The sequence below is a fragment of the Grammomys surdaster genome, unplaced genomic scaffold (genome assembly GCF_004785775.1).
Source record: "Grammomys surdaster isolate TR1022 unplaced genomic scaffold, NIH_TR_1.0 352, whole genome shotgun sequence".
Taxonomy (NCBI): Eukaryota; Metazoa; Chordata; class Mammalia; order Rodentia; family Muridae; genus Grammomys; species Grammomys surdaster.
In genome coordinates this window covers 419,733-443,563 of record NW_021604771.1, presented here as the reverse complement: position 1 = coordinate 443,563, position 23,831 = coordinate 419,733, and the positions used below count along the sequence as shown (strand labels likewise).

The window sequence follows — 23,831 nt, the reverse complement described above, 5'->3', positions numbered from 1 at the left end:
CTGTCCTCTGCTGGAGCTTCCTCAAGCCCCTCTGCTCTAGTCCCTTGGGTCAAACCGTGTGCCCTGAAGGAAGTGTGTTTGGTGGAATTTTGTTACTATTTTACCTCTGAACTTTACACATGTTTCAGTTAATCCATCACAGGAGGAAAACAGTTAAATCTGTTTACTACCTGGCCTGGTGGTGGGTAAGATTTGACGCTCTGTTTACCAGCTCTTGAAAACACTAAGAAACCCCAAAGCAGCGTGCGTGGCTTGGGAGCCACAACAAAACCTTTGCATGTCTCCTTTGCGTCTTCCTCACACTCGGAAATACAAAGCAGCCTCAAAGAGATTGTGTCTCAGACCTTATTTCAGAATATTCCAGCCAGCAGAGTTTTAACAGGTGCTGCCATTGAAGGAAGCCCCCAAGGCTCAGAAGCCCCCAAGGCTCAGCACCTGGGTGTGTAGTGATCCCCATGAGAAGACGAGTCAGTTCAGACATCAGCTCCCCTAGCAGAGAGGGCTCTTTAGTGACACCTCATCCCTAGGCAGCATGATCAGGCTCAGTAGATAGAGTACTGTGCACTGTTCAGTCAGGCCTCTAGCATGCAGCTGAAAATGCAAGGTCCCATCTGGCTAGGAGAGGCAGCCGGTGGGTGGGGCACAGATATTCACATCCTGGAGACTTGGCCAAGCAGCCTAGCTGAGTGGGTGTGCTCCAGGTTCCGTGAGAGACCCTTTTGAGCTGAGGATGTGGCTCAGTAGTAAAGCGCTTACCATGTGAAATGGGAGGAGCTATGTGGAGAGGTCAAAACTCGACAGAAGACAGGCACCTGTGCATCTTTACTCTCAGTCCTCCTCCTAAGAGATGGAAAGGAGCGGAGAGGGGAACCCCTGGATGCTCTTAGTAAGCTGAAGGCCAGTTCATCTCTCTCATCAAAGTAGAAGGTAAGGACCAACGTCCAGGGTTGTCTTCCGAGCTCCACCTGTACCCGTGCACACACGTATGGATACATACAATCATACAGATTGTAAAGAAGGGAGAGTGCGCACGAGGAAAGCATCTGATGTTTACTGCGGGCCTTTCTATGCTCAGGCACGTGGGCACGCACATCTGCATGTGTTACATATGTACAGAAGATGATCTATTAGGAAGGATTAAGCTATCACAAATATGGGGGCCCTCGTGAGTGGGTCTTGCAGTGGGGCAGGGAGACTTGGCTCTACTGTGAACGTAGTGGGCATAAGTCGGAGATGTGGGTCTGTAGGTAGGAAGTGATGGGGATAATAGGATTTGGGTTGAATTTTTTTTTAAGTGTATTTCCATGAAATACTGTCCCCCTCAGTCCCCGCTCACCTTGTTGAATGGTGACTAGACATCACGTGGGGGTAGGAGTGGGGTGGTTGGCATAAAGAGCCCTGTCAAAAGGTGAGGGGTTCTTGCTGAACTGACAAGAGATTTCTAAAACTCAGTGCTCAGAGTTGACTTACATGTTGGGAAGGGATGTGTGTGGTTATGTCTCTGACCTGGATATTTGTGGAATGGGCCCGGAGGGGACAAATCCCTGGCTTCCTCCATGGCAGAACTCTTCTGGATAATAAATTGGCTGAGAGGGACTCTCCTAAGTTTTGCTCCATAAGGGTCTGGCCTGGGTCGCAGGCAGGAACCCTTCCTTGAACCCTCAGGTCTTTGCCTAACAGGATACTCCTGGCACTGGGTTTGGCATGGGAGGTTGATAGCTTGGTTAGTGTATCCTCTGCCTTACATCTAAGCTCTGGTTGGCTCCCAGGAACTCTGCCATCACTTGGGTAACTGCCATTACCTTGCAGTATACCACCATGGATGGGGCATGTGGGTTCTCTCCTGCTCCACCGAAGCAGCTTCCCATTCGGGAGTTCTATTCCTGAGACAGTCTCGCTCTTGGCCCTCCCTTGTCTCACTGTGCATGAAACAGGAACCCCCATTTCCTGCTAATGCTATGCTTCTGCTTTCTTTGACCACAGGTTCTTAGAGACAGATTTGCTGGCACAAGGCTCTGGTGACTGCACCGCAGTGGAAGATGTAGCAGGCCAGCTGGCTGCAGAGCTCACCACCTGTCTAAGAAAGTTTGTAGATTTCTGTAGCTCCTTATATTTTGCTGAGGTTCTAGGCCACCACCCCTGCCCCTGCAAGGTACCTCCATCCCCTTGAGAACCCTTATTTCCTGTAGGATTCTGACATACTTTCCATTTAGAAATTGTTATATTTTCTTATGGTTCTTTAGATTTGTTTTCAAGTAAATCTGTGTTTTAGCAACAGTGCTTTAATTGGCAGATTTTAAACAGCACTATTTTAAAACTGCCGCTTAAATGCAAATCTTAAAAATGTATCTAGGTTGGCCTGGCGTGGTGGCACACGTCTTTAATCCTAGCACTCAGAAAGCAGGCAGGGACAGCCTGGTCTAGAGAACTAGTTTCAGGATAGCCAGGGCAGTTACACAGAGAAACCCTGTCTTGAAAAATAAACAAATATAAGAGGGGGAAAAAAAAGCAACACAGAGAAATCCTGCCTTGAAAAAAAAATGGAATAAATGTATTTTGATTATATCCACCCTTCTCCCACACAGTAGGTACTCCTCAACATGTCTGTCTTCCACCTCTGTGTCCCCCATTTTTGGTGTGTTGTTTTGGTAACCTAATATGTTCAGTTAGTGCTGCCTGCTGGAATGCGTACTGCTTGGTTTTGTGCAGGTGACCATGGCTATGGTGAGTTCATGAGTCCAGAAGACAGCATTTCACACACTCTTCCCCATCCTTCCAGGTCTTACGCTCTTTCCATCCACTCTTCTGTAGTGTGCATCATTCCCTGCACCCTTGCTGAGGGGGTGATAGAATACCCCGTATAGGGATGAACACTTGGACCAGTTAAAAGCCTGCAGAAAGGCTGGCTAAGGTTGAAAGCAGCACTAATCTACGGGTATATTCATGAATACTCAGAGAGTAGTTTAATACCTTCATTTAACAAAACAACAGTGGCACGTTCCCTTCTAGGTCCTATGATCTCCAGAGCTGTAGGCTTTTGATCAGGTTTCTAATTAGAGCAGTTACAACCTTCATGCTGTTATACACCAATGGGCGTATCTTGCCTGGTAACCACTGGGTAATACTACTGAAAAACACAAGAATGTTTTCTGCGGTAGTTGTGGAGGTGGCATATCTAATCCAGAGACTCAGTGTGGGGCCCCTGCACGTGCCAGGCAGGCACACTGCCACTGAACTACTATGGGATGTTTTCAAGTGCAGTGAACTATGAACTTGGAGAGTACTTGCTGAGTGCACAGTGAACTATGAGCTTGGGAGAGTACTTGCTGAGTGCACAGTGAACTATGAGCTTGGGAGAGTACTTCCTGAGTGTGCACAGTGAACTATGAGCTTGGGAGAGTACTGTGCATACACAGAAAACTGAGTTTGAGAGAGTACTTGCTCAGCACGCACAAAGTCCTGGGCTCAGTCATTCTCCAGTACCAGAGAATAGCAGAACTAATGTGGAGACCTGGAGACAGTAGCATCAGGCCCAGAACAACCTGGCTATTGCCACTCCTGGTTTCTCCCAGAATTTATAATGGTCCAACCTTGTTCCTTGTGTAGCACCATCAACCCTCCTTCCCTGGAGTATTTTTTAAAATGGTAATTATGTTCCCTAGTGACTGTTGGGGTATTACTGTTGAGAGCTGTTAGCTATGTGGTTGGAAAGACGGCTCAGTTATTAAGAGCATTTGCTGCTTTTCCAGAGGACTGGAGTTCGATTTACCATCTGTGGTTCCAATTCTAGACCGTCTCCTGTCTTCCTTGGCACCAGAATTCAGGAAGCACATAGATACACATGCAGATGAAACACCATACACGTACAACTTAAAAAGACAAGACCCATTACAACAATGTATTCCAGAGTTAACCACAGTTAACCCAATGTCGGGCTAGATTGTACACTACTGTAATCCCAACTGTCCAGAGAGGCAGGGGGGTCAAAAGGAGCACCAGCCCAGTCTGTTCCAAAATGAAAGAGCAGAAACAGGATCATAGCTCAGCAGTAGAGCCTAGCATACACAAGGCCCTAGATTTAATCTCTAGTTCTGACAAAAAGTATTTCGAAGGAAGAGGTCAGTAGGGAGGAAGCTTGTGGAGTAACATGGCTTCTGTTATGGAATGTTCTGAACAGCCCAGTCAAGTTGTCCAGGACCAGCCTAATCTTAATCTTAGTTAAGAACTGAACTCCATCTATGTCTGGGAGAGGTGGGCTCCTGATGTCATAGGGGATGATGCCATGGGTGGGTGTGACCCACTCCACCACTGTGGAGGCTTGCAATAGAAGTGTGATACTGGGGGCCCCCTGGGTCATCTGGTTTTATTCAGAATAAAACCAGAATGTAAGGTCTTTGAGACATTTATGTCTCAGCCAGGCTCTCCTGTCTCACTGGTATAACCATTTCATTTTATTCTGTTAGTGAAAAATTGTGTTTAATTTTATTTTTTGTATATGTGTTAGACTGTAGGTGTGCATGCTTTCTGATGTATGTGTGGAGATCAGAGGACAGTTTATGGAGTTGGTTCTGGCGTTTCACCTTGTTGAGGCAGGGTCTCTTGTTTCTGCCACTGAGCTGTGTACTCCAGACTAACTGACCAATAGGCTTCTGAGCGGTTCTCCTGACTCTGCATCTCAATAGGAATACTGGAATTACGTATGTGCTCCACTGAATCAAGCTTTTTACAGGAGTCTTGGGGATCAAACTCAGGTTGTTGGGCTATCTCCCTGTCCCTATCCACTCCCCTCCCCCTGTATATCTTTGCCTTTATTCCATTTCCTTTAGAAGAAGCAGAAGAAGGTAATAAAATGTCCCAGGTCTTCTGAACCCCGTGGAGCAGTTAAGCCAGAGGTTGCCCCGACTTGAAAAAAAGACAACAGAGGAAGAGTGGCTGCATGAAAAAGGGCTGGAAATGGTACATGTTCTCACTCCAGCTCTTTACTATCCCCCTTTTCTTCATATCTAAGAAACACCTTTACTAAAGGCCCCATGTTTATTTTTCCAGAGACTTCTGGGCTCACCAGTCCGTTATAGGAGTCAGGTGGTATTCACCCTTTATCCTAGGACTGAGGAGGCAGAAGCAGGAAGATCTCTGTGAGCTCCAGGACAGCTAAGGCTACAGAGAGAGACTTTTATCTCCAAAACCAAAACTGCCACAAGAAACCTAATCCTTTACAGGGGCTAAACTTGAACAAGAAGTGCTATTAGGTCCTGGGAGGCGGCCAAGGGGAAGAGCAGCAGCCTGTGTTGGTCTGGGAGGTGCGTTCTCTGTAATCCCGGCTGTCCTGTTAGACCTGTGCCTGTGTCTTCTGCCCTCTGCAGAGCTCCGCTCTCCTGTGGTCCCCTTCTATTTCTTGGTTTCTGCAGTTGCTCCAGGTTCTATATTTACATCTACAGCATCAGACCAGGATCCAGAACTAAGAGAAAGTGGCGTCATTCATCCTGAGTGTCAGTTTTTTAGAATACTGGGCTTTCAGGTGTAGTGTGGTGAAACAAGCCAGTGCCTCTAATCCTGGCACTCCTGAGTCTCATTCTGAATCTTGAGAAACTTAATCAGTTGAGTTTTGACTTTCTTGTGCAACAGAGGGAGCAAGAGCTTATGACAGTGCAGGCAGAGCTTATTGGGAAACTTTAGGGACCCAGGGTAAGCTCTTTCTGGGTGATATATTCAGACAGGAACTTACTTTGCTAAAGTCTTCCTGTCACAGAAGTTAATATGTTCCATGGTCTTGCCCACTCAGCCCCCAGCTGGACATGTGCACTCTGGTCCATGTTCTACTCAAATGCTCTCTCATCCCCAGAGCCCTCTGTCTCATCTTGATAGCCATCTGAGGTGGAGCAACCTCTCCGTACATGTATCATCAGACATTGTAGTGGACTGAATTGAGTCTTCCCCCAAAGCCAGGCAGTGCCTCAGGACATGGCTGTATTTGGAGACGGGATGGTTAAGGTGGCGCGAGGCTGTTACAGTATGCTCGAATCCTGTAAGTCATGTTCTCATTAAAGGACATCAGAAAACTATCTGGAGGAAAGGGAACAATAAGAACAAAGAGGAGGGTTTGGGGTAAGGATTGTGGTATCAACAAAAAGTATACATGAAAATGTCATAATGAAGGCCAGATATATGGTATAGAAGGTTAAAACACTTGCTACAGGCACGATGACCTGAGTTTGGGCCCAGAACCCACATGGTGGAAGGAGAGAACTTACTTCTACAAGTTGTCTGCTGACCTCCAAATGTTCATTGTAGCACATATGTGTGTAGTGTATAAGTATACACACTAAAAAAAAAAAATAGGACAGGAGGCTTGGTCCAGCAGTTTAGGGGCATTTGCAGAATACTGGGGTTCAGATTCCAGCACCCATATCAGGTGGCTGACAATCCTTGTAACTCCAGTTCCAGGGGATTTGATGTCCTTTTTTCTGCCCCCCCCCACAGCAATAAAAATAAAGTTCATATGGGTGTCATAAACCCATTACTTTATATGCTGTGGAAGAACAAGAAGGGATGAACTCAGATGCATGGAAGGACGACTATAGCACCATATACAAACCAATTAAATGTCTCTGGAGAAACCAACCTTGACATGTGACTTTGAACTTTCAGCCTCCACGATTAGTGAGGAAAATGTGTCTATGCTGTCTAAGCCACCAATCTGTGTGGCTTTGTTGCAGCAAATGAGTACTGACTGTCAGCCTTGCTGTCCATAGGTTTGTATAAAGTCACACACCCATACCTCACTCTCCACTACCCAGCTCAGGCTTGTCCTTCTCCCAAGTCAACCTTATTCTACCTCCTGGTGGCCTGTCAATGGGTAAAGGCACTTGCTGCAAAGCCTGACAATCTGAGTTCAATTTGGGAACTATGTGGTAAATGGAGAAAACTGACTCCCAAGGTGGTTCTCTGACCTCTGTATGTGCTCTGTGACAGGTTTCCCTTCCTATCAAAACACAGAACAAAAAAGCAAACAAGTCAGGTGGAAGTTATGGGGCTAGAAATTTGATGGCATGAAATGAAAGGTTCATGTTTATTTTGGATCTCTCTCTCTCTCTCTCTCTCTCTCTCTCTCTCTCTCTCTCTGTGTGTGTGTGTGTGTGTGTGTGTGTGAGAGAGAGAGAGAGCATGTGTGTATAATTTAGAAGACACCTTTTCTTCTACCACATGGACTCCAGGACTCAAACTCAGGTTATCAGGCTTGGAAACAAACATCTTTACCTGCTGAGCCATATCATTGGGCCTTTGACTTTTAGTTTGTTGAGACAGCCCTGGCTGTCCAGAAACTCACTCTGTAGACCAGGCTGGCCTCAAACTCACGGAGATTCACCTGTCTCTGCCTCCTGAGTGCTGGAATTAAACTCGTGTAACTTTAATTTTTTTCCAAAACCTATTTTTAATGCCTTAACCTCCCTTTTAGCCCACTACCCACCAGAGGTATGGAGAAGTAGACTCGTTTAGAAAGGTTCTTTGGAGCCACTCCTGTCTGTGTTGTCTGGAAATTACCAGTTTAATTCACTGGTCGGCAGTGACAGCTTAATCTACTTGCGAACACTTCACGGATACATACACCAGGAATGCAGTGTAGTAGAGTCATGAATCAGCAGTGATGCCACTACCTAGCAGAGGCAGCCAGGTCTCAGCCTCAGCACAAGTCAACAACAGGGACCAGGAGGAACACTGGAAGTTCTCGGCTGTGCCTCTCTCAGGGTAGACGCAAGACCCACAAGCCATATCAGCCAGGCTCTGTCTCTTGTCACTGACCATCCAGTCCTATTTATACCCTCCAAACATCACGTGTCCTCCACATGTCTTGTCTAAGCATGTGCACTTGTCTCATCTGACATCACTGTGCCAATCAGCCTGAGTCCACGGAAGTGGGGCGGGGGTGGGGGCAGGGGTGAGGGGAGCCGAGGCAAACCACCAGAAGTTTTTTAGTGTGTTTCTCTCTATGGAGTCCTGATGGAGATGGAGTCAACTAAGCAATGTAAGGCAGACCAGTACATGTGTGTTGTTAGCAGAGACTCCATCATGTGTGCTTTCACGTGCTCGCTTTAGCAGAACATCTTTTCTCCTGTGTCTGCTTCAGCTAAACATTCCTTTACATGTGTGCCCCAGTAAAACACCATCCAGCTGACTTTCCAAAGAACCCTTAAGTTTCCACTTCACCCGTGTTTCACCATGATCTGCTACCTCCTTGGCTTTTGAAACAGGGTTTTACATAGCTTAAGCTGGCTTCTCTATACTGCCAAAGATGACTTTAAAATTGTGACTCTCCTGCCTCCACCTCTCAAGTTCTGGGATTATAGGTGTGTATCACTATGTTTGACCTAAAACTTTTATTTTCGCTGAGACTTGAGCCTAGGACCTCACAAATGCTGAGCAAATGTTCTACCATGGAACTATATACCCACCCTGGCCTCACTTTTTTTGGTTTGGGGCTGAGGATTGAATTTAGGGTCCCATGCTTGCTAGGCAGGCGCTCTTACACTGAGCTACATTTCCAACCCTCTTTTTCTTTTGAGACAGGGTCTCACTAAGTTGCCCACAATGGCCTTGAACACACTTTAAAACCCAGGTTGGTCTTGAGCTTTTAGTCCTCTTGGCTAATCTTTTTACAAGTGTTGGAGTTATAGTTACGAGTCACCATTTTTGGCTGTTTTGCTCGCTCTCACCATGTGCATGTTACTCTGTTACTTATTTAGGCTGAATGGCTATGTTTAAGATTGATATTTTTATGTGTATATGTGGTGTGTCTGTGTAAGCATGTGTATATGTGTACAAGTATGTATGGAGGCCAGAAGAGGGCACTGGACTCTCTGGAGCTGGAGCTACAGCAATTGTGAGCTGCCTGATGTGGTGTTGGGAATTGAATTTGCGTCCTCTGGAAGAACAGCAAGTGCTCTTAACCACTGAGTCTAGTCTTCTGTCTAGTCTTCTGTCTAGTCTTACCTCCCCATCTCTTATGGGAGTTCTGGGGATTTAACTCAAGTCCTTATGCCTGGCAAGCATATAATCCATTGCGGTATCTCTCTCCAGCCCCCAGAGTACATATAATTTATCTTAAAAATTAGCATTTTAATAACTACATATATCTACCCTTAGTGAATATTCAATGTGTATGTGTGATGATTTGTGATATTAAAAGCAATTGGTTGAGACAGCATATATACACATTTCTCTGTTTTACTATTGATATATAGGTCTTATTTCCCAGTCATTTAGAAAATTAATCACCCTGCTTAGGTGTATGTTAATTTAATTTATTCCACGACACCATACACTAATATTGTAGCAACTAAAAAGGAAACCAAAGTAAAAGTTCACAATATATGAATGGGAACAGAAATTTAAACAAATTCCAAAGGAAACAACCATGATAATACTTTATATTAAAAATACCATTTCCTGTAACTAGTTAGAATTCATGAGGCCCTCCATATATTTCTGTAATGCTTTTGTACTCTATGTATACCAAACTCAAAAATTCTTAGCCATGGTTATGACTTCCATAGCAGCTTTCATATTCAAAGGTTATTTCCCTTATGTGGGGTTAACTGGAAGTCCCCAAATGGCTGGATTTGTCACAGGACAGATACTGAGGACTTGTTCTCCGTCCTCTGGATGAGTATTTGCTGGCGAAAAGAATGGGCGAAATGGATCCGTGTCTGGAATTTCAAGGAATGTATAGATATGGGAGCCATCACCAAGGTCCCAGAAAGAAACACTCTTCTTCACCAGGTCCAGGAAAATACCCACTCTATGCAGCCGAGGGTTCACAAGTAGTGGAGTTAACGGATCAGTGCTGGCAGCATAGACCTCACTATCTCTCACACCCACGGTCCAGTAGCCATTTTTTTCTGACAAATAAATAGCCTCTTCTCGATTAATGGTCTCTTTGCAAATACCTATATCCCATTCTTTGCTGTTTCCCACCACTACCTCCCAGTAATGGCGGCCGGAAGTGAACCGGGAAGAGCCCAGGACGCAAGGAGAAATTTGGAATCTTTCTGCACATTTCTTTCGGTCTTGCTCCTGAGACGTATGGTAGACACTCATCAGGTCATCAGAGATGATGAGGTAGTTTTGGGCTGTGTCCACATCCAAGGTCATGTTCACTGTGTAAAGAAAATCCAGTAGTTCAGCAAAGATAAGAAGCCAACATATTTACTGTTAAGGCTATTTATATCTCACTTTTATTTAATTCTACTCTTTTTTAAAGTTACACTTTGTGGAAATTTTCAAGACCTTCCTAGTTCAGTAACATTTTATATAGAATAAAAGTGGTTGCCAAAAAATGTTTCTCCAAACCACAGTAGAAAATTTCAACACCATTGAGTATTTGACATATGTAATACTTAAGTTAATATCCGAAGGGCAGAAGATAACAATACTTATTGTAGAGTAAGAAAATATTACTTTTTTGCAGCCACCTATTTAATCCCATTGACGAGGTAATTGGATTCTTTAAAAAGTGTTTTACATTATTTATACATGTGTGTGTATACCACAATTATGTATATGGAAATCAGAAGACAGCTGAAAGGTTGGTTCTCTCTTTCTATCATGTTGTTCCTGGGAAATCAAATTCAGGTTGTCAGGCTTGGCACAAGACCTATCGACTGAGCTACCTCATCAGCCCTATGAGTTGCATTCTAAGGCATATTTTTTTTATTATTTATTTTTTCTATTGGATATTTTATTTACATTTCAGATGTTATCCCCTTTCCTCATTTCTCCCCCATCCAGGAACCCCCTATCCCATCCCCCCTCTTGCTTTTATGAGGATGTGCCTCCACCCACCCACCCACCCACTCCCACCTCCCTGCCCTTGAATTCCCCTACACTGGGGCGTCCAGCTTTCACAGGACTAAGGACCTCCTCTCCCACCTATGCCCGACAATGCCATCCTCCCATACATAAACAGCTAGAGCCATGGGTCCCTCCCTATGTGCTCCCAGCCTGGTGGTTTAGACCCTTGGAGCTCTGGTTGGTTGGTATTGTTGCTCTCCCCATGGGTCTGCAAACCCTTTCAGCTACTTCAGTCTTCTCTCTAACTCCTCCATTGGGAACCCCATGATCAGTTCAATGGTTAGCTGTGAGCATCCACCTCTGTATATGTCAGGCTTTGACAGACCTCTAAGGAGGCAGCTATAACAGGCTCCTGTCAGCATGCACTTCCTGGCATCCACATCAGCATCTACCTGAGTTTCGTTCTCTAAGACATGTTTATTTTTTTAATAGAGTTATAAAAAAGGTGACTGGGACTTGAATTCAATTAGCTTGCTGGCCAATTAGCCTAGCCTAGCCACCCCCACAACCCCCACCCCTGCAAAAAAAAAAAAAACCCACAGGGTGCGTGGCAGCTAAGGAATGCCAGCTGAGGTTGTCCTCTGGCCTCCGCATGCACATTAACACATACAAACATGAACATAGAAAACAAAGAGTTATTGCTTGGAGTCCTGAGCAGGGGCAGGTTAATTTTGGAGAAATGAGGATACAGGAAGGAATTCCCATGCTCATGAATATGTATGGTGGAAGCTGGTTTGGAACTCATATAGACTAGGGTAGCTGTGAACACACAGAGGTCCATCTGATTCTGCCTCCAAAGTGCTGGGATTAGAAACATACACTTGGTGTATATGTTGGGTTCCTGGCAACAGTTCAGACCAGAAATTGCATGGTGTCATGGTTTAAATCTTGAGTGTGTCCTCTAAGGGAAACACATGGGTTCAGAGGGTCAGATAAACTTGGAAAGGAATAACTTGGTGGCCTTCAAAGTAGCCCTTAAATACCAGGACCTAGGAGAAGTACTGCTTATCCCAATCAAGTGAGAATGGAGCCGACATAAACCTCAGACCCTTTGACTAAAACCCAGAGTTTCACCTGGCTCTTGTCCTAGTTTTCATTTTCTGCCAACTTGGCATAATTGATGTAGGCTGGCCTATATGTGGGAAGGTGGTCCTGGGGTAGATGAGGGAGCTGGCTAAACATGAGAAAGATCACTCTGCCAGAAAACACGTTAGCAAGCAGTGTTCTTCCTCCTTGATTTCCTGCCTTGACTTCTGTCAATGACGGGACTGTGACCTGGAAGTGTAAGCCAAATAAAGCTCTTCCTTCCCTAAGTTGCTTCTGGTTAGTGTTTTAGCACAGCAGCAGCCTGTTAGGATACTAGGAGAGCTTCCTAAGTTACTTGGCTCAGTGCGGGGAAAACTATACTGTTCACTAATTGAAGGAGTTATTGAAGACAAAGAATATTCTGGAATGCGTTTCAGCATCATAAATATAAGTTTGTATGGAACAAGAGCTAAATAATTGGGCAGGGATGTTGCCATATATCTTTAATTCCAGCACTCAGAGGCAGAAGCGGGTAGATTTATTTGAGTTCCAGGGCAGGTAGGTCTACACTGTGAGACTCCATCTCAACAGCAAACCAAAACAAAGTAGATAACAGAAAGATAAGTTCCTTTTTTCCCCCCACAGCTAATATTTTAGATAGAGCTATGCAAAAACGCACACCCATTGTAGCAACACTTTATGCGGCTGCCAAGAACAAAGAGAATGAGAAAGGACTGTGTACATTCCAATGAGCCTGGGTTCAGGACTCCAGTAAGGCTAGACTGGCCTTTTGACCTCACCTCATTTTACATACCACTGGGCTATGATAATTCATTTTAGTTGCATACCTTTCTCTAAGACATAAGAGCAGTCTAGAATAAATGTGATATAGGAGATGGTGCTTGCCTTGAAAGCCTGGGTTTGATTCCCAGAACATACATACACTCATAAAAATGGAAGGAGAGAACAGATGCCGCAAAGTTATTCTCTTGAGTCCTCTGACCTCTACATGACCTCAAATGAACGCACGAACGCACGCACGCACGCACGCACCGCACGCACGCACCGCACGCAGACATTATTTTCTGCAGCACTGAAGTAGTCATTGGGCCCTGAGTCTGTCTGTAATTAGACGTAACTCTATATGGTCATCAGACGACTTCCACCATGCTGCCTGGGGGCCCTGAGCGTCTGGATGATTTAATCCTTTACACTGATTGCCTATGTTCTCTGTACATCAGAATCACCCGGGAACTTTTGCGCACTTCAGATCCCGGGTCTCACTGTCAGACACATGCCATATTCACCAGTGCCAATCAACATGTGCACTGTGAGGCAACAGTATTAGCACCGCCTGGATTGGGTCAGGAAAACCTTGCACTGCAGAATCAAAATCTGCCTCAAAGCAGGCTGTGAGGTAATTGAGACATTATCAAATTCGAAAAGTTATTTCCTGAGGGTATTGTCATCAAAATAAAGTCAATGTGGATCCAGAGTTTAGATTTTCTCATAAATATATCAAAAGTAATATGAGGGCTAGCTACATGGCTTAGTGAGTCAAAGCTTGCTCTGAAAGCTGCATGATCCGAGTTCGAGCCCACAGACCCTCACAGAGGAATGAGAGAATTGAGCCTTGCAAGTTGTCCTCTAACCTTCATGTGCATATGCTGTGGCATGTGTGCACTCACACACACACAAATGTAATTGAAAAAAATTTAAAAAACAATATGAACAATTAGTATTATGACAGTATATTTTACTTAGGATTAAGTATTATACTTTAATAGTATAATATGCACTAATTATATATAATTATTTTATTTATAATTTATTTGTAATTATTATGTATACTATATAATATAATCATTTTATATAATAATATATTATTATTTCAAGTGTTCAATAGCTACCAGTAGCTACCATACTGGATAGTAGAGGACTAGGCATGACCTAAATATTGTATGCCCTTAAAATTTTCCAGGAGGATGGGGCTGGAGAGATAACTCAGTGGTAAAAATCACTTGCTGCTCTTGTGGAGGACCCAGATTTAGTTCTGAGCATTCACATGGCAGCTCACAACTACCTGTAACTCCATTTTCAGGGAATCTGATCCCCTCTTCTGACCTCCACATGCACCTAGGTGTGCATGTGGTGAACATATATACATACATGCAGGCAAACGCTTATACACACAAAATAAATAAAAACTCTCAAGGTTGGTGTAGTGTGATGGTGTATACCTTGTTTCAGCACTTAGGAGGCAGAGGCAGACAGTTTTCCCAGATATTCCTAATCTATACTTGGGGAAATTGAGAGCCGCTGTGCTTTGGGAAGAATGGAATTTTAGGTTCCTGATTTTAGCTAATGTTCAGAATTTAACAGGGAGATGTTAGGAAGTTGGTATTCCCAGAGCAGCTTATGGATTTGGAGATGTTTGAAGACTTCTTACCTTGAAATACCTTCATAGCTGGGTTCATTGTCAGAACAAAATTCAGCGACGACTCTGCGTTTTTGATCTTGGTAATCAGGCTCCCTAACTGTTTAGCATGTATGATGTCTTCTTTCAAAGTGACATCAGAGCAAATGGGGCACAGTATACCATCCCCTTCAGGACTTTTCTCTAGTGAGTCAAGGCACTGGAAGCAGCAGATGTATCCGCAGGTCAAGTACACAGGTTTCTCCAGATAACGAGAGCAGAAATAACAGCTACTATTCTCTTTAAAGTGATGAGCCATGGTCAGTGCCTGAGGGGAAAAACATACACGATACTGGAATTGTCGTGAGCTAAATGACTGTTAGATCTTGGAAATTGTCATCTTTGCACGAGATGACACGGGCCTATCACAGTCATTAGTAACAGGTATAAAAACAAGAACAAAACACAGATCTAACCGACTCACAACCTTGAACTTCTGATAATTGAAATGCTAGCTGAACAGATATGATTCTTCCCTGACCTTTCAGTTGAGGGGGTGAAAGGGTCTTTACCTAGATTTTGGCAGTCACTAGCCCACATGGGACTGTGGAGTACTTGAAAAGGGATGTATCTGTCTTTATTTAATATCTTAATATTTATTTTTGTGTGAATATGTGTGGGGAGGTGTGTGGGCCGTGGTGCATGTATGATGGTCAAGTGACAGCTTGTAGAGTCAGCTCTCTCTCTACCATGTGGGGCCTGGAGATTGAACTCAGGTTGTTAGACTTGGCGGCAAGCACCTTTACTCATTGAACCATCTCACTGGTCCAGTGGAGCTTATCTGAATTGCAATGTGCTGTGAGTATAAAATACATATTCAGCTTGAAAGATGGGGAAAAAGAACACAAACTGTTTTCATTAACATTGTTTTACTAATTACATGGTGTAGCATATAGGTTAAGATTTATTTTTTATTAATTTTAGTTATGTATACTTATATGTGTCTACATGTGGGTATATGTACATGAATGCTGGTGCCCAGGGAGGCCAGATGTGTTGGAGCTCCTGGAGCTGCAGTTACAAATAGTTGTAAGTTGCCATGTAGGTGGCCTCTGTACGAGAGAGCCAGTGCTCTTAACCCTGAGCCGTCTCCGTCTCCTCAGCTCCTTAATTTTTGATATTGAAATAAATTGAGGTAAATTATTTCATTTTACTTTCCTTACCTTGATAATTAGAAAGTTTCTCATTACATATGTGGGCCATGATCTATTTCTATTGGACATTGCTGACCTTGACCCGTGAACGTTCTAACTCCCTTGTCCCACACGGATATTGAATGAGCCCATGGGAATAATACGTCTCCTACCTTGTTTAGTCAGTCAAGCTTTGGTTGGACTCAAGAGAATGAAGACCATTACTTCTCCAGGCTGGGTGTTGAAAGTCTGTGTCCCACCTTGTACTGCTTAAGTGAGGAACCCTGTGTCCCTACACTGGCTGGCATGGGCTAAATTCAGACAGTACTTGCAGAGTAATAAGTCTTGCCTCTGTCCCTAGCAGAGGGCTGAGAAGTGAAGAAGATATTGCCTAATTGTGCTCACCTCTCCTCTGGTGGTCTCTCTTCCGGCCCCCAGCTGAATTCTAGGGTGGTACCCACCTCCATGAGGTATTTATTGGTGATACCACTTCCTATCTTACTCCCCACCTGTCTCTTCTTAATCCAATCAGATTTAAAGTTTGGGTTAAGTAAGATTTTTATACAGTGCAATCCATTTTACTTAAAAATGGTCAGGTATGTTCTCTCATCGGTTATATGGCCGATGGGTGACTGGAATTTGAGGAGAAGAATACAAAGACTGGGAGATGGAGGGACCTGATGGGTGGAAGAGGTTTATATTACATTCAGTTGGCCATTTAATCATTTCCACAATAATCACTTGCTGGCGTGTGCTGAGCACTTAAAAAAAAAACAACCCAATACAATTACATCCATTTTAAATAACGTTTTTACATTTGTTTGTTCGTTTAATGAGTCCGTATGTGTGCCGCTGCATGGGTGTGGAGTTTGGAAGACAGTTCTGGGGAAGTGGTCCTTTCTGCCATGTGTGGAGCTCAGCTTCTCAGGCTTGATGGCAGTCTTGGCTGTATAGCTCAGTCTGACTCTCAACTTAAGATCCCCTTGTATCGGCCTCCCCAGTGTTGCCGTTTCAGGCATTTGCCACCAAGCCCAGCCTGAAGCACAATTTCCTGTTCTTAGTGCTGGTGGCAAACACCAAGTCTTGTGCACATGAGACAAGTGTTCTACCACTGAGCTACCTTTGACTTTTGACCTTTTGTCTGGGACTGAGCTGATGGTTAGTAGGCTGTAGGCAGCTTCAAGATCCGGGTTGTTCATGAAAGAGCAACACAGGCTTAGTGGATTGGGTCTTTTTAGCTCTATGATTCAATCTGGTACAGGAGGGCAAGGCTGGCTCACAAATGTCTGCTTTACTCTATAATTCCTGTGTCATTAAGTCACAAGCAAAGCCAACAGAAAGAGTTCTATTGGGAACAATTTTGGTGGCGTATGTCCAAGATCCAAGATCCCACCCAGCACTTGGGAGGTGAGGGCTAGAGGATCAGGAGTTCAAGGTTATCCTTGATTATGTAGGGAGTTTGAGGCCATCCTGGGGTACATGAGACCCTACTTCAGAAAAATAAAGCCAGCGAACTCACTAGTCAATTGACAGGGGTCAGTAAGTTTCTGGATAGTTAGGGTATTAGGGTTTCTGGGGAGTGAGGCGTCTGAAGGGTGCTCTTCTGCTCTTCTAGAAGATTGCTTTATACATCTGTTTGTCTTAGTCCCCTTTTCCATCCTTTCTAATAAACCAACAAATACAGTTATCCCCCCAAAGTTATATGAGGCACCTGAGCAAAGTTTTTTCAACGGTCGGAGGAGATTATAGGATCCTTGAGTTTCAGCACAGCCCAAATAGCCTCCAGCTTGAGGTGCAGTGGGGGCAGGAAGCTGGAGGCAGCAGGCTGTGTTCAAGGTCACCCTGAAGTCTGGGGGGCCTGACTCCTTAACACAGGGCAGCTGTGTTCCATGGTAAATGGAGACAAAACGGTTTGGCTTTTTTTCCCAGGTGATTTCTTTCCCCCTCAACTAGTATAGAGGGGGTAAGGCTGTGACGCTTCCTTCTCTGCACAATCACTGCAGATCTAGCCTGGCGCTACTCAGCTGAACCTTGGTACTGGGACCTCTTGGCATAGGTGCCGAATGGGCCTGATATGTCGATGTTTTCTAGAGATATCGGAGAGAATGGGCACAGAGGCTCCTTCTCATAGGGCTCCCTTCTGCAGTGAACTCTTGGCATCAAAGGCAGAAAGAGTTACCCCCATTTCAGGTACAGGGCTTTCTCAAGATAGGCTGAGAAGATGGGAGAGCTGAGCTGAGCCAGCTCAGTGTCAGAGTGACTCATGTCACAAGATGAAGCCCTAAGAACCGGACAAAAACTGACATGAACCTCCTCAGAGTAATTGTGTCCTAGCTGTCCCCAGAACAAGGTACTAAGGACAGAACAGATAAGTGGGTGGGTGGTTATCTTTGGAGATTTGGAATCAACAAAAGGGGCAACTTCTTGGGCACTCCCAGGCCCTTCGTTTCTGGAGAAAGGGCTTCTATACGTTGGCCAGGTTGATACTGAATTTCTGAGCCCAAGTCATCCTTTGTCCCGGCTTGCCGAGGTAGGGCTACCTCCGTGCACCTTCCACCCTGCTTACTAGTAGGTTTTGATGGGAGGAAGGTGTGGGGTCTGGCCATGGAGATATTTCATCTCTGGTAGCAGACTTAGCCTGACCTCTGCTGTGGCCAAGTGTCGTAGGGTCAGTATGAAGGAGAGCGGAGGCCCTGGTGAATCTGAACCTCTCTTCCGGGTTAGCTAGAACTTCCGAGTTGTTCTCCCTCCTTCCTATTACTGTGAGACTTGACTCGGATATGTAGCTAAGAGTGACTTTGAATCGCTCATCCTCCTGCCTGTGCCTCCTGAGTGCTGGGATTACTGGAATGCAGTTTAAAAAAAGTTATTTTGAGATTTTATTTATTTTTATGTCTATGAGTGTTTTGCTTGCACGAATGTCTGGGCAGCATCTGAACATAGTGCCTGCTGAGGCCTGAAGAAGGCTTCAGATCTCCTGGTTCTGAAGTTACAGACTGTTATGAACTGCCATGTGGGTACTGGGAATGACACTTAGGTCTGGAAGTGCAGTCGATTTTTTTGTTATTGCTTTTTTGTTTGTTTTTTAAAGATAGGGTTTCTCTGTGTAGCCCTGGCTATCCAGGAAGTCATTCTTTAGACCAGGCTATCTGCCTGACTCTGCCTTCTGAGTGCTGAGATTAAAGGTGTGCCCCACCATTGCTCAGCACACAGCTCTTGACCACTGAACATTAATTTTTCCAGTCCCCACACATAGTTTTGTTGTTGTCATAGTTTTGTTTTATATTTTTTGTCAGTCATGTTTTGTTTTACCTTAGGTCTCTGAGCTACCCAGTCTCTGATTCTTGGGCATCCAGGCAGCGTAGAGCTTTGGCTCCCTCTCATGGAGTGGGCATCAAGTTAAACCAGACACAACCTGGCCACTCCCACAAGTTCTGCACCACCATTGTCCTAGCACGTCTTTTGGGCAGGACCGATTATAGGTTGAAGGTTTTGTGACCGAGTTGCTGTCCAGGTTTCTCTTCTCATAGTTTGTAGAGTACCTTCTCGAGTCAAAGAGGCTATAAAATAGAGATGAAGGCTCCATGCAGGCACCAGCTTGACCTCTATGTTTGAATGAGCTGTGTGGATGTTGTTCTTGGCAACAGTGCCCAGTATCAGTTTTCAGAGAGCCACCTTCTGCTCTAGCATCAGCCTGGGTTGTTTAGGGATCTCCATTGGTTCCCCCCCCCAAATTCCCCCCACCCCCCAGCCAACAACTCAACCTAGTGGACCCAGTCCCACCACTAGAAGCCTTGTCTGGCCACAAAACATGGCAAGTTAAGACTGTGTCCTCCGTTACTATGAGTCCTTACTAGGTCATCTTCAGAGATTCCAGGAAGTTTCCACTGCGCTAGGTCAGCTCCCATACTACCCAGTTCTAATTGTCTCTCCCCGACTCTCTCTCCCAATCCCCCCCATCTTATCCTTCTCATTACCACCCCCCATGCCCCGGGCCACCCACAAAATTTATTCTATTTTTCCTTCCTAGAATGATCCATGTATCCCCAGAGTCCTCCTCTGTATCAAACCTCTCTGGATTTGTGGATTGTAGCTTGATAATCATTTATTTAACAGTTTAATATCCATTTATAAGTGAGTGCATGCCATGTTTGTCTTTCTGAGTTAAGATCACCTCATTCAAGATGATTTTTTCTAGTTGCATCCACTTGTCTGAAAATTTTGTGATGTCATTTTAAGTGTTATTACACCTGAGTAATACTCCATTATGTCAGCATACCACATTTTCTTTATCTTTACCTCATTTGTCTTCAGTTGATAGACATCTAGAATGTTTCCAGTTTCTGGATATTATAGGTAAAGCTGTAATGGGCATAGTTAATAAGCAAGCGTCTCTGTGGTAGGATGGAGTGTCCTTTGGGTATATGCCTAAGATGATGTAAGTGGTTCTTGAGGTAAATTGACTCCTAACCTTCTGAGGGACCGCCATATTGATTTACAGTGGCTGTACAGGCTTGCATTCCAACCATCAGTGGAAGAGTGCTTCCCTAGTCCCTTATTCCACATCCTCCCCAGCATGAGCTGTCGCTTGTGTTTTTGGATCTTAGGCATTCTGAGAGGTGTAAGATGGAATCTCAGAGTTGTTTTGATTAGTATTTCCCTGACAGGTAAGATGTTAAACATTTGTTAAGTGTTTCTCGGCCATGGGCAATTCCTCTATCAAGGATGCTCTGTTTAGATCTGTACTACTATTTTTTCATTAGATTATTTTTTTTTGTATCTAGTTTCTTGAGTTCTTTATATATTTTGTATATTAGACCTCTATCAGATGTGGAGTTGGTAAAAATCTTTTCCTATTCCGTAGGCTGCCTCTTTGTCCATATACACTGTGTCCTTTGCCTTACAGACGCTTTTCAGTTTCATGAGGTCCCATTGTATTGTCAGCCTTAGCACCTGTGCTATCGATGTTCTGCTAAGGAGGTGGTCTCTTGTGCCGGTGTGTGCAAGTCTATCCCCTACTTTCTCTTATATAAGGTTCAGTATGTCTGGCTTTATGTTGAGATCTTTAATCTACTTAGACTTGAGCTTTGTGCAGGGTGACAAATATGGATCTATTTGCATTCTTCTACATGTGGACATAGTTTGACCAGTATCATTTGCTGAAGATGATTTCTATTTTTTCAGTGTGTATTTATAGCTTCTTTATTTAAAAAAATCAGGTATCATAGGTGTGTGGATTTATAACTGGGTCTTCAGTTTGATTCCATTGATTACTGTGTCCATTTTTATGCCAATACCATATAGTTTTATTACTACAGCTCTGTAGTACAATGTGAAATCAGGGATGATAATACCTCTAGCAGTTTTTTTTTTATTGTTCAGGATAACAATATCCTGATAAAACACACTATCCTGTGTTTTTTGTTTTTCCATATGAAGTTGAGAATTGTCCTTTAAAGGTCTGTAAAGAATTGTGTTGGAATTTTGATGAGGAATGCATTGAATCTGCAGATTGCTTTTGGTAAGATGGCCATTTTTACTATGTTAATCCTACTGACCCATGATCATGGGAGATCTTTCCATTTTCTGATATCTTCTTCAATTTCTTTCTTCAAAGACTCAAAGTTTTTGTCATACAGGTCTCTTCCTGGCTTGGTTAGAGTTACCCCAAGATATTTTACATTATTTGAGGCTATTGTAAAAGGTATTTTTTTTCCTAATTTCTTTCTCAGTCCATTTGCTATTTGTAGGGGCTGCTGACTTTTAAGAGTTAATCCTGTATCTAGCTACTTTGTTGAAAGTATTCATCAGCTGTAGGATTTCCCTTGTGGAAATTTTAAGGTCACTTATGTATATTATCATATCATCTGCAAATATCAATACTTTAACTTTTTAAAAAATAATTTGCATCCCCTTGATTTCGTTCAGTTGTCTTATTGCTCTAGCTAAAACTTAATATAATTAACTATTATAGATTATATTATGCTAATTAACTTAGTATAATATTTTATAGATATGTAAAGAGTGGGCATCTTATCTTGCTCCTTATTTTAATGGAATTACTTTGAATTTATCTCCCTTTAATGTGATGTTTGCTATCAGCTTGCTCTATATTGTCTTTGTTATGTTTAGGTATGTCTTTTGTATCCCTAGTCTCTTAAGGACTTTTATGAAGAGGTGTTGGATTTTGTCAAAGGCCTTTTCTGCATCTAAAGAGATGATCATGTTTTGTTTTTTTTTTCTTTTAGCTTGTTATTTGGTAGATTACATTTACTGATTTTCTTTTCTTTTTTAAAAAGATTATTTGAAATACAACTTTATTCTGATTCTAAATGAAAAGAACGGGAATGACAGTTACAAACAAGATTTCACCACTGAATACTGTGATGTGACCGCAGCAGTCTTATCTTTGAAATCCAGGAGGGAAACAACTCTGTTTCAAAGGGCTAAATACGCAAGTCCAAAAAAATGAAGGTGTGTTTTAACTGCCATATTCATTCCGAGGCCCGTTCATCTCCTTCAGCATCCCAATGAAGTACACGATCTCCGTTAGCTAAATAAGGTGGTACACACGCTGCACCGCTGGCTGGCATCACAGGACAGTTGGCTATAAAAATAGACTTCTGACGCAGGGCTCCAGTTTCACTTTCTCACAGGTCATCTTCCTCATCCGGGAGAGCAGTCGTCTGAGCAACCTCTAAATCGTGCTCGTACTGTGCTGCCAAAGCTGGGTCCATGACCACCTCAGGAGGCGCAAGAGCAGGCATGGCAACAAACTCCAAGTTAGGATCTCCAATAAGCTTTCTGGCAAGCCAGAAGAAAGGCTTTTCAAAGTTGTAGTTGCTTTTGGCAGAAATGTCATAGTACTGAAGATTCTTCTTTCGGTGGAAAAGAATAGGTTTTGCCTTCACTTTCATGTCTTTAATATCCACTTTGTTGCCACACAATACAATGGGGATGTTTTCACACACGCGTACCAGATCTTTATGCCAGCTAGGCACGTTCTTGTAAGTAACTCTTGATGTTACGTCAAACATTATAATGGCACACTGGGCTTGGATGTAGTAGCCATCGCGCAGGCCCCCGAACTTCTCCTGGCCCGCTGTGTCCCACACATTGAACTTGATGGGTCCTCTGTTGGTATGGAAGACTAGTGTGTGAACCTCCACGCCCAGGGTGGCTACATACTCCTTCTCAAATTCTCCCGTCAAGTGGCGTTTCATGAATGTCGTCTTTCCGGTGCCACCGTCGCCCACCAGGACGAGCTTGAACTGGACCTGAGGCTCTCCCTGGGCGGCCGTCGCGGCCATCCTGCGGGAGAGAGCCGCTGCTGCACGCGCGCCCCATAAAGGCAGCGGCCAGGAAGAGCGCGTGGGAAGGCATGAGACCGTGGGGGAAGGGAAGCTAGCTGACTCTCCCCACCGCCACTGCTGCCCCGTGCCTACCTGAAGGGCCTGCGCCCGGCCGGGCCCTCTCAGCTATCTTCCAGGACTGATTTTTATTTACTGAACTATCCTTGCATTTCTGGGATGAAACTTACTTACTCATGGGTGGATGATCTTTTTAATGAGCTCTTGGATCCAGTTTGCAACCATTTCTGCATCTATGTTGATAAGGGAAACTGCTCTGAAATCTTTCTTTGTTGAGATTAGGCATCAGGGTTTGTGGTTTAGGTATTAGTGTAACTATGGCTAAATAAAATTAATTGGGTTTCCTCTGTTTCTATTTTGTGAAATAATTTGAGGAATATTGGCATTAACTCTTCTTTGCAAATCTGGTAGAATTCTTTGCTAAAACTGGCTAGCCCTGAGTGGTTTTGGTTGGGAGACTTTTAATGGCGGCTTCTATTTCGCTATTGGTTATAGATCTATTTAAATTTTTTTATCTGATCTTGATTTATCTTTGGTAAGTACTACCTATTGAGAAAATTATCCATTTCTTTTAGATTTTCCAATTTGGTGTTTTAAAAAGTATTTTTGTATGACTCTCTGGATTCCCTCAGTGTCTGCTGTTATGTCCTGCCCCTTTTTATTTCTGATTTTATTAATTTGGATATTCTCTCTTTGGCAATGCCAAACACCCTGAAGGTGCTGCTTGGCAAAGCTCCAGTGCTTAGACAACCTGGGCTGACCCACCACTGCTCGTGGTGGAAATTTGCTACATAATTTTTGTTATACTTATGTTTCTTACTGTTAGAGGCCACTCTCTGAAAGCTAGAACTGGCATAACAAAGAGCTAGCTAGTGTGAACAAGAATGAAATGAATGAAAGCTCTCCAGAAAAAAAAAAAACAGTTATACAGAAAATTGAGTCTTTGCTAAGAATTTATTACTTAAATAAACAGTTAGG

The 23,831-nt window shown here is 43.7% G+C and overlaps 2 protein-coding genes across 2 annotated transcripts; both read right to left on the bottom strand.

The window, feature by feature from the left end:
• Positions 1-9,286: 9,286 nt before the first annotated feature.
• Positions 9,287-15,920, bottom strand: LOC114631122 (ret finger protein-like 4A). Its single transcript, XM_028779404.1, has 3 exons — positions 15,657-15,920; positions 14,324-14,618; positions 9,287-10,154 (listed from the first exon to the last, which is right to left on the bottom strand). The coding sequence occupies exons 2-3, from the start codon at positions 14,607-14,609 to the stop codon at positions 9,580-9,582; spliced, it is 861 nt and encodes a 286-aa protein (XP_028635237.1). The 5' UTR covers positions 14,610-14,618; positions 15,657-15,920; the 3' UTR covers positions 9,287-9,579.
• A 5,868-nt stretch (positions 15,921-21,788) lies between these two features.
• LOC114631175 (GTP-binding nuclear protein Ran, testis-specific isoform) lies at positions 21,789-22,799 on the bottom strand. The gene has a single exon (XM_028779472.1). The coding sequence runs from the start codon at positions 22,791-22,793 to the stop codon at positions 22,134-22,136; it is 660 nt and encodes a 219-aa protein (XP_028635305.1). The 5' UTR covers positions 22,794-22,799; the 3' UTR covers positions 21,789-22,133.
• Positions 22,800-23,831: the final 1,032 nt, after the last annotated feature.

Excerpts from the sequence above, each read along its gene's own strand:
- LOC114631175 (XM_028779472.1), bottom strand. The coding sequence starts at position 22,793 with ATGGCCGCGACGGCCGCCCAGGGAGAGCCTCAGGTCCAGTTCAAGCTC.
- LOC114631122 (XM_028779404.1), bottom strand. The coding sequence starts at position 14,609 with ATGGCTCATCACTTTAAAGAGAATAGTAGCTGTTATTTCTGCTCTCGT. Across the intron at positions 10,155-14,323 it reads AGCTATGAAGGTATTTCAAG|TGAACATGACCTTGGATGTG; the intron begins GTAAGAAGTCTT and ends TTCTTTACACAG.